This window comes from Stegodyphus dumicola, chromosome 1, assembly GCF_044657685.1.
Source record: "Stegodyphus dumicola isolate Sdum_Otavi_A_Nest chromosome 1, ASM4465768v1".
NCBI lineage: Eukaryota > Metazoa > Arthropoda > Arachnida > Araneae > Eresidae > Stegodyphus > Stegodyphus dumicola.
In genome coordinates this window covers 214,663,404-214,682,725 of record NC_140768.1, presented here as the reverse complement: position 1 = coordinate 214,682,725, position 19,322 = coordinate 214,663,404, and the positions used below count along the sequence as shown (strand labels likewise).

Below are 19,322 nucleotides of genomic sequence, written 5' to 3'. Positions count from 1 at the left end.
TTCTAAACTGAAGCAATTAATTCAGATAAGGAGAAGTAACAACTCGGGCTTAATTGAAAATGCATTCAACTTGTCTGAATAAATAATACTATTGTCCCATATATTTACAAAATTTGAACAAAAGTTACTTCAATTAGTGTACAATCGTCCGTTATCCTCAGCAATTGCATAGGCTCAAAATTATTTTTGTTCCCATGTCTAGGTTTCGCATTAATTAGCGTCCAATTGAAAAATGATTTTAAAGTTAAAGGATTAAAATGTATTAATAATTGAAGTTTTCTGCTACCTAAAAAGGAAATGCCATATATTGTACAACAAACAGTAGAAGGAATGTTTCCTAAGCGCTAGTAATAAATTTTGCTTGGCTCTTACGGTGACTAATTAGTAAAAATCTTTACAAGAAACAAAACTAAATTTGATTAAGCAATCAGTCAGAAACAAGGAAAAGTTAAACATTTTTGATTTGTAAATCATGTTATTTTCCAAAGTGTCTAATGATTAATCATATATGATTACATTTGATAAATTTCTGCAATTATTACTTAAAATACATTCTATAAAACTCAATCGCACATTAAGTGACTTTGAAAGATTACAAAATGTCTTCTTTAATATTTGTTATATGTAATCCATTAAAAACCAAATATGCCAAAAAAACAAAAATTTAACCATCTTGCGCTATAGCTACAAGTCTGAACCAAATTAAACATAAAATTAAATCGGAAACAAAACAGGGCAATTCCCTATTAATATTAATAATCGAAACGGTGGAAAATGGTCTACATTGCAACTAAACATAATCAAATTAATAAAAGAATTCATTAGTAGAATAAACTCGAAAAATAAAAAGCAAATTGGTAATAAAATAAAAATTCTTACTCATTAATTTGTAACTGCTTTTGAAAGACGTTTTTGCATTTTTATGTATCTTTCTCTATTTTGTTTTTTAGAGTAGTCTGTAGAAGCTGTATTGCACCAGATGGCGCTGTGTGCGCTTGAATTCTTCGGACTAGTTCAGAACCTTGATGATTGCGAAAGATGTAACACCAACGCGAAACATTAATCAAAGTTTATATGTGCCTCTCTTTGTTGTAAATGTATTTAATTGTGTCGTCAATAAAATGTAGGGCTTAATCCTAGTATACGGTGCACATGAGAGTTGGCGAAATTCGGGTTTAAGAGACTAATAAGCGCGCCAATTGTGGTAACCAAGCCGATTTGCCTGCTCTGGAGGAAAGTGCATTTGGGAGCATTTTCGCGCATGCTCATTAAATATTTTACCAAATGTAGAGAAAATGATAATAGTGGTGAATGCTTCTGACAGGTAAGTGAGATTTCTTTATATATTGAATTGAATTGAGTTTTAGCGACAAAGAATGTATATGCGTATTTACAATTCTTTTTGGTGCCGATAATCCGGAAGAGACCTTTAGATAAAGTAAATTGTGAATTGAATACTGAAAAACGTATTTAGCGAATTGAATAATTAAAATTGTTATGATGGATATTGAAGCTTTAATAAAGATTAGAGCACCTGTCAGACGCGCGGCAACTGACACTATGAAACTGTTAGAAACTGAAATAAACAAACAGGAAAGATCAGTTGATTTAATTGATGAACTTTTAGCGAAACTTTTAGATAAAGAAGCTAATTTAAAGTATCTTAACGAGGAAATTCTAAAACTGTGCAAAACGGAAGAAATAGAAAAGGAAATTGAAAAACAGCAAGAATATAAAGATAATATTATTACTTGGAAAATTCGCGCGAATAGAATCCTGAAAATGAAAGAAAGCGAAGTTGTTCACGAAACTGAAAGAACGAATGTTGTAGAAACCAGAAGTGAGCAGCAGAATACAGTAAAACTTCCTCGCTTTCAGATACCTCAATACGATGGCAATATATTAAGGTTTAACGAATTTTATTCTCAGTTTGAAGTAGCTATCCATAAAAATGTGAATCTTAGTAATGCAGAGAAGTTTAATTATTTAAAATCGTACTTAACAGACGAAGCTGAGTTAGCTCTACGTGGTTTAGCATTAAGCTCTGAAAACTATGAAATTGCCTTGAACATATTAAAAGAACGCTTTGGTCGAAAAGATATTATTATCGATGCGCATATGGCAAGACTTTTAAACTTAAGTCCAGTACGAAAATCATATGACATTGTAGCGTTACGTAGACTTTACTCAGAATGCGAAATACATATTCGAGGATTAGAAAATAACGGAATTAATCCTAATAGTTACAGTTGTCTATTGTATCCAGTGTTGTTAAAATCGATACTCAAAGATTGTCCTTAGAATTTTCTCGTAAAACACATTCGGAAGATGAAAACAAAATATCTGATTTATTGGAATTTTTAAAGATTGAAATTCAGTGTCGTGAACGTAACGAGTACTTAAGTAGAGACTTTAATTTAAACACTTCAAATTCGCGATTGGAAACTAAATTTAATCCTTTACAAAAACCTAATGAAAAGTATGGGAGATTTAATAAAACCAAAATTGAATGTAAGGGGAAAATTAAATTAAATTCGAACATTCCTACTACTTCTGCATTTATTGTTGATGTGAAAAAATGTATATTTTGTACAAAACCGAAAATAGAGCACGATTCTACCTCTTGTCCCTTATCGGTAGAACAGAGAAAATTAATTCTTAGAAAAAATGGTATATGTTATGCTTGCCTTTCGAAGGGGCACGTATATAAGCAGTGTCAAAAGAAATCTATTTGTGGAATTTGTAAACGTTTTATGCATCACGAATTGATTTGCAATCAACCCAATGTTTACTTTTCTTCCCCCGCTCTGGAGTCTCGTCAGACCGTCGACGCGAATAAATTAAATGTTGTGTCTTCCGTAGCATGTGTGAATGAATCCGATGATTGCGACATACTACTTGAAACTTGCTCGGTAGTATTAATAGGCAGTAATAAAAGCAAACAGATTAATATTTTGTTAGATAATGCATCACAGAGATGTTTGTTTGAGAAAAGAAGTAGCCGTAGAAATGAAACTACCCATAATTAGACAAGAAAGTCTAGCTGTTTACACTTTCGGCTCTAGAGTGCCAATACAAAAAAACGTATGACGTAGTTCGGTTTTCACTTTGTAATTTATGTGATTCGGACAAGAAAATAACGATTGAAGCACTTTTGAATCGCAGTTTAAAGTATCACATAACAAATTAATGCAAATACTTTCGAGGAAGAACATTCAGTTGTTAAACTTAAGTAAATCGTCAGGAAATGAATTGTCTCTCCTTATTGGAGCACATTATTTTTGGGATATTCATACCGGAGAAAAGCAGCGATTAAATAAATCCTTGTATTTGATTGATACTTTGTTTGGAAGGGTTTTTCAAGGTCGAATCCCTCCATCAGATTTAAATGCGAATCGGGATATTTCTATTATGAAAATTGAATGTTGCGCCGCATTAAATGAAAAACTAACGCAGTTTTGGCAGTTAGATTCAATGGGGATAAATGATACTCACAGTAGAGATTTTAAATTTAAAGAGGAATTTATTTCTCAATTCGAAAGTAATTTAAAATATGAAAATGGAATGTATACAACTAAATTATTCTGGGACGGTAAACCAGAAAACTTGTCTAACAATTTCGCGGTAGCAAAACGAAGATTTCGTAGCTTGAGTGTAAAAATGAAAGAAAATGATTGGGTTTATAATGAATATAAGAATATAGTTAAGGAGCAATTAAAACTGAATATCGTTGAAGAATGTCCTTTCGGCTTAGAAGATAATTCTTATTATATGCCTCATTCGCCTGTAGTAAGATCGGATAGGGACACTACGAAAGTCAGATTGGTTTTCGATGCATCGTCAAAAGGTAATGGGTGCAAATCTCTTAATGAATGCTTAAATCCTGGGCCACCGTTGAATCCCAGAATTTTGGATGTAATCTTGCGATTTCGCGAATATGAATATGCATTCAGCTGTGATATTCAGGGAGCATTTTTGACCATAGGAATAGCGGAAGAGGATAGAGACTATTTACGTTTTTTTTGGTTTCCAGATGAAAGTGATTCAAAAGCTTACAAAATTTTACGAATGATTCGAGTCCCTTCGGAGTGACATCAAGCCCATTTATCCTTGCTGCGACTATTAAATACCACATTAGAAAATATAAACTTGAACAAAGCGAAACTTGTGAAATGCTTGACTCGGCACTTTATGTAGATGATCTTTTTTACGGAGCAACTACAATAGAGAAAACCTTAGAACTTTCACAGAGCGCTGTAAAAATTCTTAAAGATGCGAACATGAATTTAAGAAAATTTAATACTAAATCGGATGAGTTGAGAAATTTATGGAGTGAACGAGGTTTGTCTGATGTGACAGAAACTAAAGAACGTCCTTTGAAGGTTTTAGGCATAATATGGAACACCGAAGAAGATACTTTTAAGTTAGATGTAAAACCTGTACTGTACACGACCTGTGATAGGAAGAATTCAAACCGTAGTGTACTTCAGACAGCTTCGAAGGTATTTGATCCTATGGGAATTGTATCACCTTTTATTGTTCTCATAAAATTATTAATGAAAGAAATATGGGAACTTGGTTTAGGATGGGATGATGAGCTATCAACTGACTTGAAGAAAAAATGGGATAATTGGTGCTCTCAGATTTATCTGTTGAAAGATTTGACAGTCGAAAGAAAATATTTCTCCATACCATGGAAGTTGGTGAAAGAATTAGAACTACGCATATTTTCTGACGCTTCTCCTAAAGCTTTCGGAGCAGTTGCGTACTTCCGTTACGTGTCAAGTAATGATTGTATTTATACAAGTTTTATCACTGCGAAATCTAGAATCGCACCGCTTAAAAGGTTAACATTACCGAGGCTTGAACTTATGGGAGCTGTTATTTCTTCTAGACTTTTCCAATATTTGAAAATAAATTTTAAATTTCCTGTGTCTAGGATATATATGTGGACAGATTCCTTAATTGCTCTTCATTGGATTAAAGGGAAAGCTTCAAAATGGAAACCTTTGTATCGAACCGTGTATCCGAAATCCAGTCTAGAACTGATCCTGCTGATTGGAATCACTGTAGTGGGCAGGATAATCCTGCAGATTTCATATCTCGAGGAGCTACGGTGGAAAAGTTTATGTCCAGTTCGATTTGGATGCAAGGTCCAGAATGACTTCGGTTGAAGAAAAGGAATTGGCCAAAAGGCTCTAATTATGAAATTTGTCTAGAGATTTCTCGAGAAGTATATTGCGAAAAAAGAAGTAAACTGGAAGAAGTATCTTCTTTTGTATGCGAAGTGCAATCGAATTTGACACATTTAATGGATTTGATTAGGTATAGTAGTTTAAGAAAATTATACCGTGTTACAAGTTGGATACTACGATTTATATACAACCTTAAATTTAAAACTAAACGATGTGGTGAACTAAGCACTGAAGAACTTAACGAGGCTGAAATTATCTGGACAAAAACTGTTCAAAGTGAAGCTTTTGCGGAAGAGCTGTCCTCTTTGAGACAGGGTAAAACAATTTCTAAGACTTCCTCTATTCTAGAACTGAATCCCTTTCTTAATAATGACGGGATAATGCATGTTGGTGGAAGACTTCAGAAGTCAAGACTTTCTTACCTTCAAAGACACCCAATTATTATGCCCTCAAAACATCACTTTGTGAATTTATTAGTGTGGGATGCACACAGCAAAGTGTTTCACGGTGGAATTTCTGAAACTTTGATAGAAATACGCGAAAGATACTGGATAATTAGAGGAAGACAAACTTAAAATTATCTTAAGAAAATGTATTCTGTGTAAACGATTTAATTCTTCTCCTGGTGTGCAAGTTACTGCTCCTTTACCAGTAAATAGAACTGAAGAATTACCTCCTTTTTCTGTAGTAGTTATAGATTTCGGTGGACCACATTATATCAAAGACAGTGATGAGAAAAACTACATCGTGTTGTTTACTTGTGGAGTAACGCGAGCTCTTCATTTAGAGTTTGTTGGTAGCATGACGACAGAAACATTTCTTCTTGCTTTTCGACGATTCATTGCTCGTCGAGGTCTATGTTCTCAAGTTTTGACGGACAATGCTAAAAGTTCCAAACGATCAGAACTTGAACTTAAAAATTTGTGGACTCTCATTAGTCATCCAACAGTAAAAGACTTTTACGCCTCCCACAAAATCCAATGTTGCTACATCGCTGAAAAAGCTGCGTGGTGCGGTGGCTTCTATGAAAGACTAATTAAATCTGTAAAACTTGCTTTACGAAAAACTCTCAGAAAAACTACTTTATCTCGAGACGAATTAGAAACTCTAACTATTGAAATTGAAGGTGTTCTTAACTCTTGTCCTTTAACTTATGTTTATTCTGAATTACAGGAACCTATGCCTCTAATTCCAGCTCATATGCTATTGGGGCGCAGGGTGAATAGTTTGCCTCCTGCCAGGCTTCATTTTGATTCTAATTTAGTTAATAGGAAAATGCTAATTAAAAGATTTAATTATCGAGAAAGATTGGTAAGTATGTTTTGGAATAAATGGAAAAATAAATACTTATAAATGCTGAGATCTGTTCATTGTGTTAAACCTTCAGGTAAAATTACTGAATTTAAAGTTAATGATATTGTATTAATTCATGATGAAAAGCTACTTAGACATTTTTGGAAATTAGGAAGAGTTGTAACAATATTTCCTGGCAGAGATGGAAAAGTAAGGTCTTGTGAAATTAAAACAGGTACATCAGTTATTAAAAGACCTGTGCAGTTTTTATATAATCTTGAAATAAATGAATAAATTTAATTCTTTATTATATGTTTATTAATGTGTATTATTGTTACAGGACTATTCCATATATGTGATGAAAGTTTAATGTATGTACAGGTATTGAGTTGCCAGCTTATTATCTTTATTATACTTTATTGCAGGTAACTTTACAAATTGTTTAAAGATGAATGATTTGTTTATATAATAAATAAGTGTAATTTCTTTAATATGTGAATTGATTGAACTTTACATTGTAAAAGTTTCTTTTGTTAAATTTCTATTAATGCAAGTGTTTGAATGAACCCCTGGGGTCATTCGGGGGGCAGTCTGTAGAAACTGTATTGCACCTGATGGCGCTGTGTGCGCTTGAATTCTTCGGACTAGTTCATAACCTTGATGATTGCGAAAGATGTAACACCAACGCGAAACATTAATCAAAGTTTATATGTGCTTCTCTTTGTTGTAAATGTATTTCATTGTGTCGTCAATAAAATATAGAGAAAATGATAATAGTGGTGAATGCGTCTGACAGGTAAGTGAGATTTCTTTATATTTTGATTTGAATTGAGTTTTAGCGACGAAGAATGTATATGCGTATTTACATAGTCGTTTTGCATAGGTAGTATTTTTGACTCATTTTCTCTTTTTTCAAAGTGTCGAATGCATGTAGGAAAAATTCTTAATACATCTGACATACGTTTCGGTTTTAATTAAAATGAAATTTTTTAAAAAATTTTATTGATTCCTTCATCGGTTTTTGATCTCAAATGATTCGGAAGAACGAAACATGTATTCGAGACACATCGACTTTTATGAAACTTTACTACGACTTAGTTTTATCCTAATGAGTTCTGAATTAAGGTTCCAGACAAAGGAAATTAATTTCTAGTTTTTTTTATTACCAATTAACTTTTTATTTTTCGAGTTTATTCTACTGATGAACTCTTTTATTAATTTGATTCTGTTTAGTTGCAATGCAGATCTTTTCCCCACGGTTTCAATTATTAATATAATAGGGAATTGCCTTGTCTTGTTTCCAATTTAATTTTATTTTTAATTTTGGATGCTTTATATTTTATCTACTGAACATTTACATTCAGCTTTTAGACACTCGACTTCAAATCATCAATTCTGGAAATTAAACTTTAAGAGTCAACAATATAATAAAAGCTAACTTTCTATGTTCCAAAGTATCCACCGTGATCGATAACTTATACAGTTTTCTAAGTCAAGTAAGATTAAGCTTGTTAATTTATTTGTTTTTAATTTCTTCGTTGATTTAAACATTAGGAAAAGGTAATAAAGTTGCGGATATATATCTACAAAGATACTGAATTATTTTAAATGATACCTGCTATATACGTATAATAAAGCTTTATATATTGTACGTAGGAATATTAATGTTTATTACTCACCGAGTCATAAAAAGTACTCCCTTTCTAAAATTCGACTAACTTAAAGAAAAAGAATGAATCTCAAGTTTTACAGCCTAATTATGGTATACGGCAAATTCACCTGGGCAAAAATATCGCGGATGAAAGCGTCGCTCAGAAAACACCGCAAGGAAAAACCGTCATTGTACAAAACATCCTGGAGAGGAAAAAAAAACAAGGAGAATATAATAATAATAATTCTTAGCCTGCCTCGCCTCTCATTGAGCACTACAGGTCATTCGTTATTAATTAATTACAAAGCAAATTACATTTATAAATACAATCTGATGTTGGTTTTTCCAACTTACATTGAATAGTTATATTAGTGAAAACAAGTTTGATTAGTAATTTGAATATATAATTTGAATATATAATAAGGAGAATATATCATGTTAGAAAAGAAAGTGTTAAAAAAGTTTCCAGTTTTCAAATATCGTCACACAAAACACCGTATTGTAAAATAAAGCAGCTGCAAATCAACACATGATGATAACAGGGTAGATATATATTTTCTGACTTTAAAAATGCTAAGGGAATTTCCACATAATTATTTGGAAGAAGTAAGATGAGTGAATAATGGTTTTAACTCTACATTTCATATTTTTGTTTTAATCAATATATATATATATATTTGTTTTTTGAGAAAGCTAGATGGGAGCATAAATATTCAAAATAAAGAAATTAGTAAAAAATAGTGCTATGTATAGAAGTTAATAGAATTTTAAACTTATATTGACTATTAAAAGTCATTACTTAATTAAACTCTTTTATAAAGACGTATTAAGAGATTTTCATGAAAAAACGTAGTATAAAAAAAGATTAAAATCAGTAAGAGAAATAAGATTAAAATTCTATTATTAACTGATACACGTAACGTTAAATTTTTATAATTTTGAGATCTTGAATTATCAAGTTTCCTGCTTGTTTTCTCAATAAAAATGTGTTAGAAAGAAATATAAAAGTATCACATATCTCTTCTTGTGCTCATAAATCACTCCTTGAAAATTCTTTAAACTTTCTATAATCAGAAATTGCACGTTTGCGATGTTATCATCGTGAGATTATTTGCAGATGCTTTTTTTAATACCTTATTTCGTACGACGTTGTTTTAAAATTGCGAAGTTTTTGTACTTCTTTATTTTCTCTCGCAAAAACGTTTTATGATGCGATGTTTTCCACTTCCCTTTCTATTCGCCCACGATATTCGTACGACAACATTTTCCCGTTGTGCTGTTTTCTCCACAATATTTTTGCCTACGATCGTTTTGCCGCGATTTTTTCACCTGTAGCTGTAATTATAATTAGTTAATACTTATTTAGACTTTAAGGCTAAAGAAAAAAGTCATTGTTTTTGCCTTGTTTTCTTTTCCCTCGCGATATTTGTACGACGACGTTTTCCTCTTGCGTTGTTTCCTTCGCAATATTTTCGCCCAAGATGATTTTGCGCAATGTTTTCACCTGTAATCCTACTTATAATTAGCTAGTATTTATTTAGCCTTTCGGGTAAGAGGAAAAAAAGTCATTTCTTTTTCCTTGCGTTATTTTCTTCCATGATTTCTCTATATTTTCTACCATGATTTAGTATTTCTCCCATTTGTTTTCTTCGCAATGTGTTCGCCCAAGATAGTCACCTGTAACCATTATTATAATCAGCTAGTAAAATTCTTTAATCTTGTTATAGCAAGTATGAGTGTGTAGGAAAAATGAGTGTTTAATACTTTTTTTATGAAAATAAAAATATGCTTTTTGAACAGTTTAATCGTTTTTTGAAATTAAAGAAATAAATGGAACAAACTATTGAAAAACAACATTGTCCTATTTTCATTTTAGTAAATTTAGCTCAGAGAGGAAAAAAAAAACCTTTTATAGCGTTATACACGTGCGGATAAGTATGATAACGGCCACTTCGGATATTTACTGATTAATTAAGATTGCACTGAAAATCGAATGTGATAACTCACCCCAGCCTATACAGTAATACAGTTTGAACGGTGCATCCTTCTTAAAAATATGCACAGTAACTCGGCTGTGGAGAAGAAGACCTTCAACAAACATCCAATTGATGCTGGCAAGGGCGGAGTACATCTGCAATGTCAGTATCCCTCGACACAACAATTCCTATAAAACAAAAATATCTGTGAGCAATTCGTAAAATAATACTATATATTAGTTCATATATAAAACACCAAATAGAAACTTCATACTATCATACGGCAGAATTAATTTTTATTAGTAAAATTTTGCTGTGATTCTATTCTGTTCAGGGAAATTATATTTTATTGCAATTGCATGTATTGAGTCCCTAATATGTTAATGACCAAAATTTTCTGAAATTACACTTTGTTGATGCCAAAGTTGTTCGTTCACGTGAATGAATTTCTTCCACCAAATGAATTTTAATTTTCTTATAACTGAATTCGCGCCCAACTTTGTTTTTAGTACAAAAATTTACTTTTAGTTCATTAACTTTGATGTGGGTTTGATCCACCGTGAAAACGAAGGAATAATGATAAAATTGTTTTTAATTCTTTACTAGGAAGTTACATTTTCCTTTTATCTTCTGTTCAGTGAAAGGAAATGCCGACAAGTAGAGCATTCCCTTGGTATTAACTTATTCAAACAATTAACGGTATTACAATTCTCATCTTACAAACCATTTTATAATTGCAATAAGAATAAAGTTCTTACTCCTCTTTCCTGTAGCACTGAAAATATGGTTTTACATTAAGAAGCCATTAAATATAACTAAGTTGAAATACATTGAGAGCGGAAGATTTATGAAACTTATTGTAAATTGTCTAGATAGATAATGCTAATTTAACAAAAAGGGATTAATTTTATTTTAATCTGTTAACAGACAGGAACCCATGTTCCGTATCTCTCTAAAAGTATTCAATTACTTAAACTTTTAATGATGGTTTAATTAAGAGAACTCTAAATCTGCAGACGTACTTTGATGAGAAAGATCTGCAAACATAGTGGGTTCTTCATTAATTTCAGGTGTAACTGAGTTAGTATTTTTAAAAACAGTTCGGAAATTTGAAATGTATTTGTTACTAAAATTGTTTACTGTAACTAAATTTCGCTCTTCGTGAATTGAACCAATTAAGTAATACTCGAAAATTCTCCTAATTGGTTCTAAATAAACGAACTGATTTTCTCAGAATTGCAATTATACTGCTTTCTTTCAAATTTATAAATAAAACAGTGTTTTAAATAAATTAAACTGATTGTTTGTTAAACGCCTACTACCAAAATGGTTTTCTAAAAGATGTAATTAGTTGAAATAAATTGATAAGTGACGTCTACAACATGATGGTACAAGAAAGGAGCAGCATATTTTACTATGTAAGTTTTCATAAGGAATAATATTATTATTGTATTACAGTACTAAAATGAATGTTTAACAAGAATGGGGAATCAAAGTCTTTAACAACATTCTTACAAGCAATATAAACATATTCACCAAGGACAGCGGGAAAAAAAGTGACTGATATTGGTAATGACTTATAAATATATCTGGAAATGATTGTATTCAAATTAAAAGAAACACAGATTAGTAGTTTGTGTTTAAACAGACATTAATAGCCATACACTAGAATTATGTTCGAGTTTGGGCGTTAATCACAATAACTAAGGTTGTACTTACCATACCTGATTTTCATATGCCAATGATAATGTTTAGATAATAAAATATACTTTTAGAAAAACGACAGTTGGAAAACTTTATGAGCTAGCAGAGATAATAAAAACAATGATATGCTTAAAGACTAAAACATTTATCGATACAAATTAATAGCCAGTTTCAATGGATTCTCTTTTGCATTGATCGAAGGAGAAGTATATCACAGGAAAGTTAACCAAAGAAAGGCTCTTCGTGAATTTGGAACCACCTAATAAGTTGCCATTTCAGAAACCGTTTTTGACAGATAAACTCAATAATAATTGAATATGGGAAGTTCCATCTGATCATGATTACCCTGTAAAACTTTCAGGATTTGCGCGGGAAAGGAAAAAAAGTTAATAAATTGACCAAGCAAAACTTTGCATTGGTTTAAGATGCATAAAACTAGTAATTTCGACTTTTCAAATATTCCTGGAGATATAGGCCACTCTATTTTATCGTATAAATTACTGCACCGAATTTCGATCCTTTCGAAATAATTCTTTATTTTAAGAAGCATTTAGATGTTTTTAAAACAAGTGGTACAGATGTACTTTGTTTAATTTTAATTGTGGAATTTTAAAGCATGAAGAATGAGTATTTATAGCTTCTAAAATAATCTTCTAAATACGTTTCTGTCACAAAATCCATAAATGCAGCTGATAAATAATAACAGCCTTGTGTGGTACGTGAACGAAGAACGGAATTATTATAATATTCGAAATCTTGAAATTTCATTAAAAGAAAGATTCTATAATTACAATTTCATGCGAGGTGTATCATCAGTATTACCTCTTAAAAATATTCATATTTGCGACTTTTATGTACGCTTAAAGTAAACAAGGTATTTTCTCTCTCTTTCCAGAATGCCTTCGCGGTGTAACGGTAGTACATTCGGCGTGAATTCCAGGGCCTTCGTGGTGTAATGGTCAGCACACTTGGTGCGTATGGAGAGGTCCGAGGTTCGAGTCCCGGCGAGAACATTGCTCATTTTTCATGTCTCCTGCTTCAAAATAACCTAATGTATCCCAAACAGTCGCGCCCGAACTAAAAGATGGCGAACAATAACTCGTAAAAACCAGGATTTAGAGACTGTGTCCCCTAATCCCAAGTAATTCTTTAAAAAGGTGTAGTGCATAAGGTTTTTTCTCCCTCCTTCCAGCATACCTTCATGGCATAACGGTAACACACTCAGCACGTATTGGAGAGGTCCAGGCTCGAGTCCTGGCGAGGGCATTGCTCATTTTTCGTATACTCCTATTTCAAAATAACCTAATGACGCTATAAACGTTCTGATTTACTTAAAACTTTAGGGAGAATTTGATGTTCCCTGTTTAATGTCGCTTTATGTGACCGTTTGGTGCATAATTTGGTGAAAACGATTGTATAAATAATATAAAAAATGTGAACTTTTATTCGATTTTTCCCCCAGTTATGTTCAAAAAACGAGTCTCAAGACTCAAGTGATTTATTTATATAATTTCATTTATATCTTCTGAATGAATATAGGTATGCTATAAAATACCTTATTTTTAAATTTGTTTTCCATTAAACTAAATTTTCAAATTTTGTTTAATTAAAAGTATTAATAGAGTATAAAAGTTTCTTGTAGTCTTTTCTTATGTGAGGAAGTCATAAGATTGGAAAGCTTCAGGAACCCCTTTAGTTTCGGGTTCAAGAATATTTAAAATTCGCCCACCTTTAAAACAATGTTTATTGTAAACATAATTTAATTCTTAAATTTAATTTTTGAAGCAGTTTAATGCAATGCTTATAATAACGCTATTTCAAAATCAGCGTTGCTTCGTTGAATTGTTTTAATACATTTGTAAAGATTTCTTAGAAAACGTTTCAACTTATTAATAAAATTAAAAACTACTTAGTTTTCGTGCCTATCACTGAGATTATTTTTATATAAACTTAAAACCGTTAATATGAAGTAAACTGAATCTTGGAGCTCATTAGCAGATAAAAATTTTCAGAAAAAAAGAAGGATTGCTTTGAATAAAAACTGAAAGAAAAATTTAAACACAATAGGAGAAATTCTATGGACTTTTTTCTGTTACTCTGTAATCTCGGAATTTTTATTTTGAAACAAACAACAAATCCTTAAGAAACAAAGCAGTAAAAAAACTAATTTACACTACAGTGACAGTTCTGTTTACGAGGACATATTTTCCCTTTCATTTTCTTTGAAATAAAAAATACAACTCGTGAAAAGGAAAGAATTGCTAAATTTTTTTCAGATGCGAATATACTCTGATATTCTTTTCAGAATGCTATAAATGTTTGAAGCAATTTCGCATTGTATAAAACGTTTTACACAAGAACTTTTTAAAGTGTTATAAGGAATTTTCAGGAATATTTCGGAAAGTCCATTTGCAGTGCTACCGATTTCCCACATGTTACACAGAATAATTATAAATATTATTAAGATGTTTTCATAACTACAGAATCAAACATAGCCTAAATCTAAAAATATTAACCAGGCCGTTATTATCGAAGTAGTTTTACTCGAGTAAAAAGAATATCGACTGAGAAAAAACATTAAAAAAATGGTTCAGATTTTTAACGACAACCCAAAAAGGTTCTTTTAAAATTTAATATGGTTTATCTGAAGAGATTATAATTACAAATAGCCTCGGTAAAATAGCGAAACATCGTATATGATATCACATGAATATATACATTTAGATTAACGTATTATACATTTAGATTAACGTATTATACATTTAGATTAACGTATAATTACAAATAGCCCCGGTAAAATAGCGAAACATCATATAGGATATCACATGAATATATACATTTAAGATTAATGTAGGAACGTTACTATTGTCTGCACATTTAAAAATTCAAAAAAATATTTAATGCAATTCTGTAAGAATAGTTAATATTTTTAATTAGCTATATCATGAATCAAACGCATTTTTATTCAAATTAAGCATTAAAAAATCATTAAAAATTAAAAGTAAATCATTAAAAAGTAAAAAAAATACTATTCTTATAATCTGCATCTACTACATTTATCTAGTTTATTATGCTAATTAATAACAGGTAGATGAAATATGAAAGAATAATATCTTACGGTTTTTTGAATGGTAACGGACTCGATGAAAAATGAAACAACGCGTTAAAGCTAACAGCACAAAATCGTATTTTGAGATTAATGGCCCTTTTGGGCTAAAAATAAAATACAAAGAAACCCTTCAAAGAATTTCTGAATGATAGGCAATAAACAATATCGTTAAAATAAATAGAAACTTAAAGATTAAGATTTGATTAAGATCGATTATGATTGACAATTTGATTTGTAATAAAATTGATAAAAAATAAACTTTCTTTACCAATTAAACAAAATCAAATCTTTTAACTATTGACAGTTTATAAGGTATTTCTATCGCCTTCATGGTGTAGTTAGTGGTCATCACACTCGGCACGCATTCGAGAGGTTCGTGGTTCGAGTCCTGGGGACGGCATTGCTCATTTTTCATCTCTCTTGCTTTAAAAAAGTACCTAATGTCTACAGTGGCGCTCGAACAAAAAAGGTGGTGGATGATGATTCTCCACCACCAGGATTTGGCGATTGGGCTCCCCTAATCCCAGTCGCCCTTTAAAATAGGGTGTATATAAGGTATTTCCACTGCCTTCTTAGTATGTCTTCGTGCTATAGTGGTAAGCACACTCAGAGCGTAGTCGAGAGTTCCGAGGTCCAAGTCCCGGCAAGAGCATTGCTCATTTTCATCCCTCCTGCTTTCAAAAAATACCTAATGTCTCTACAAGTTTTAATGGACATTTGCATGCATCAACCCTTAACTCGTCACATATTCTACTAAAGGTCGTCCACACTTTATGGAAACGATTTCGATAATTAATTTTCATGCATAAAAGTCCTATTTCTTACGACGATTTTTTTCTACCTCGTAGCCTCCTTTGTTACAGCGGTACCTAGAATTTTACTTGAAAGTAAACGTCTTCTTAGCACCATCTTATGAATTTTATACCTCTCCTCTTTTAGCTCTCGCATGCAAATTTTGATTATGTAATATATCATTTGTACATACCTCGCACAAAGTGCAAAGATGTCATTGATACAATATCATTGATCTTTAATTTTTGTAACAATTTACTTTGGCTGATACAAAATAAGCGTCGCCGATCTGGCAGTCCACCTAGTTATGGTGGCTGCTGGTTGTACAAGATTTTACCTCCGCTGATCAGGTATTAATTCCTATTAATTTCACCTTAGGAAGGAAGCCTGATCGGCGCAAACGAACGAACCACTCTTCATGGGTCGTTCCTTAAAGTCCGTTCAGTGTTCTTAGATGCTGTTTTCTTAAGTCTCGTTTTAACAAACTAAAAGTGCAAAAGTCCATAAAAGAACCATCAGATGATTTTACAGGTATTTTATTAAATGTGTTAAATTTTCTTCCTGTTTCTGATTCTGTCTTTGCTAAATAAGCGGCGGCTGACTTACACATTCCTCTAGAGCTTTATCCATATAAAGCTAAAATTTATTGATGTCCTTTCCTATGAGGATATATAACCATATAAGGATATCTTGTTTAAAAATTCGCTTTAAAGAATTCTGATGATACTACAGAGAATACATTTTAGCCTTACTTGACAATTTTTTTGTGTTTTAAATTTACCGTTCTAACAAAATTCTGGAACTATCATGAATCTCACTGGGAATGTTTCTGTACACTGAAGATGCGTACTGTCTGAACTGAGATATTACAGTGTTATTGTAAGGCTGTATTGCTTAAACAGTACTTCCCATAGCAATCATATAGAGTTCTTTACGGAGCCTTAGAATGATTAGTATATGAAATGTGTCCCTCGTAGGAGGTCTTTAAAGGTGAAAAGATGAGAAGAGTTACTTTGCCAGTGTAGCAGCTAAAGTTGTCACGCGTCTGGTGAAGGCTGAACACTTTTTTTATTACAGTTGCTTAAATATGTTCATGCCTCATCGACTGCTACCACAAATTTCCATTTATTATCAGCTAGGCGTTTTTCATATACTTTTCTACTATTTGTTTTTTTTTTCCGTAATATGCTTTTGCAACAGCAGTTGAACTTTATGTCTAAACCTCTATTTTTAATTTGAAATGATCATTTTATTTATAGTTCCAAAAGATACTCCCACTTTCTAAGCAATGCAGAAAATTTCTTGCAGGATCAAAAATTTCATTTTCTGCGTTCGAACTATCTTAGGATGCGATTTCGTGGCCGTTTTCATTTTTATTTTCACCTATGCGCTCTTTAGCCTAACTGAATATGTTAAACGTATCTGTCATTGAATCGATTTTTACACTGATTTATAATTTGTTGGTGTGAATCGTTTTCTTCGGGAAGTACACTTAAGTAATCTTCGAGTCACCTACAAGGTTTAGGCAACGTCTCCAAATTAAGTCTCTTATTCTGCATTCCTCTCAGAACAGAACGACAGCAAACGATTAAATTGATTATTCAACATCTTTATCTCAAGCTTTTAAAGAGAAAATTTTAAAAGAAAATCATCTCTATAAAGTACGTAATTATTTCTAAAAATCTCAAAATCTCTTTATTCAAAATCATAAAATAGAGAAAAATCGAAAACATCAAACACAGTTCAAACAGTTAAAAAAAGATTTTTACAATTAAATTAAGAATTCCTACGCAAACGCAACAATTCTACCAGCGGGTAAGAAAGCAGATTTTTCGGTGCATAAAACTGAAAGTTTACTTTTATTCCCACTCGGCAAAAAGACACTGAAGATGAAGAAACTGAATTAACTATCCTACTGAGTTTCAAATGTAAGCAAATGATGCTTCATTAGGCTTAACTCGCCACTTTAAAGTTTTAAATTGTTAATAATTGTAAAAACATTGCATGCAAATTTAATTAAAGGCATAAAAACCTTAAACATAAAAATTACAGAATCCAATCACGTTTAAAGCAAAATCTGCAAAATTTACCAACATATAAGAATAAAAACACTAAGTTCACTGAGACAGGTAACAGACTGGGCAGACTGGGAATATATATATATATATATATATATATATATATGTGATTGGTGTATTTGATCGCAACAAAAGAGGGAGGTACACAACTGCATGTTATAGCAGTCCCATATACAACATTTCAATGTTCTAAGGCTACCCGTTCTTGAGTTATGCGAGATGCATACCTACGTATGTACGTTCAGATGTGAAGAAAAAAATATTTTTTGAATACATTTTACAACCCTTTTTGGAAAAAACATCGCGATGACAATACTTCCTATACTTCGTGCAAGGAAGTAAAAATTTACTTCTTAAAATCTTAATTCTTATTTTCGTTTTTCAAATAATATATCTAATTAATATAAATTAACGTACATTATTTTAATTAGTACAAAATATTTTTAATGCAATCTGTTTCGTACTTAATACAAATCATTTTGAGTGTTTTACCCTAGAAAAATTATTTCCCCCTCTAATTTCTCTGAGTTCTTTTGTCTTATCTGAATTCCCCATTTTTCGAAAGATTTGATTGCAAAACGGAAAAATTGTTCTTTGAAGAAGATTGCTTTCTCACTAAGAACAGTTCTTTTCATGCTACTTTCAAGTAATAAAAAATTGTGAGAAAGGTTTGATAATAAACTTCGAAATTTATTTAAAATTTTAAAAATGAAATATTTCATTTAAGAATGATAAAGAGTAAAGACGAATTCTCACAAAAGCAATTAAATTCTTTGGAAAATTTCCTAAATCTGCAAAATTTATACGACAGAAAATATATTTTAATGTTAATGCCATTTATCGACACCATGTCACTATAGATATTCTTTTAATGTTATTTTGTTGTCAATTATTTAGTGATGAAAGACACAAGAGAATGAAAACGAACTAAAATTATAGGTATTGATATGCTGAGAATAAAACTGTATTTCATCTTAAAATTACAGCAAAAAATAAGGAAACAATCTCTCTCTTTTCGTTTAAACTGAAATATGTATGCAGAAGAGTAAAAAAAGGGAATGAAAAATTATAGCTGCTGAAATTATGACATGAATAAAAAGGAGTGACTTATGACTAGAAAGCCATAATTTTAAAGACCTCTGAAAGTTCTATAAAAATAGTAACAAATTCATGTTGTGATAAAAACAGTAAGTAGAGTTTAGAAAAGGGATAAATGGAATATAAAATAGAACATCAAGGCTCTAAATATATCAAGCTCTGAACAAATTTTCAAAACTGATAGAAAAATTTGAAAGTATTTTTAAGCATTAATTTCTTGGATGAAGATACCAGTTAATATATTTTAAAATATTTTGTTATTCCGGAAAGGCTGTTACTCTCAAAAAACGATTTTGTTTTGATTCAGTTTAAACGTCGTACCTTGTAAATGCGCAGTTTCAGCTTTCATTCGAATATGCAACAAACTGAACTATTTAGTGTGCCTGCCTGTCGGGGATGGTGGTGTGGTGTGGTGTATTTAATTAT

At 31.4% G+C, this 19,322-nt stretch overlaps 1 protein-coding gene across 1 annotated transcript in view; it reads right to left on the bottom strand.

Moving 5' to 3' along the window:
• The window catches only part of LOC118190605 (corticotropin-releasing hormone receptor 2-like), a 696,181-nt gene that overhangs the window by 192,241 nt on the left and 484,618 nt on the right, over nt 1–19,322 (bottom strand). The window contains exon 6 of the mRNA XM_085825357.1: nt 10,147–10,303. Coding sequence (XP_085681483.1) covers nt 10,147–10,303 — 157 coding nt within the window. The remainder of the gene's footprint in view (nt 1–10,146; nt 10,304–19,322) is intronic.